This window comes from Penaeus monodon, chromosome 32 (assembly GCF_015228065.2).
Source record: "Penaeus monodon isolate SGIC_2016 chromosome 32, NSTDA_Pmon_1, whole genome shotgun sequence".
NCBI lineage: Eukaryota > Metazoa > Arthropoda > Malacostraca > Decapoda > Penaeidae > Penaeus > Penaeus monodon.
In genome coordinates, this window is record NC_051417.1 from 13,680,685 (window position 1) to 13,680,916 (window position 232).

The following is a 232-nucleotide window of genomic DNA, read 5'->3' on the forward strand; positions in this document are numbered from 1 at the left end:
CTCACCCAGGAACTAAGCCAGGGGAAGAGTACAGGTCAGGATTCCGCATCCTGTAGTACTCCAAGATGTCTAGCGCAGGTCGCACAGGCAAACGTCCCTCTTTCTGTCCGAAGGGACGACATAGCTCGTTAGGGACTTTGGTAACTGGTATTGTTAACGTTTAATGTAATTACCCTATCATTTTCATCAGTGGCGTGATAGAATAAATGCCTTCATTATTATTATTAATTTT

General features: G+C 43.5%; 1 protein-coding gene across 1 annotated transcript in view; it reads right to left on the reverse strand.

The window, feature by feature from the left end:
• The window catches only part of LOC119593506 (probable cytochrome P450 49a1), a gene marked incomplete at its 5' end in the record, with an annotated part of 10,662 nt that overhangs the window by 4,487 nt on the left and 5,943 nt on the right, over positions 1–232 (reverse strand). Inside the window, 1 exon segment of the mRNA XM_037942458.1 lies at positions 6–103. Coding sequence (XP_037798386.1) covers positions 6–103 — 98 coding nt within the window.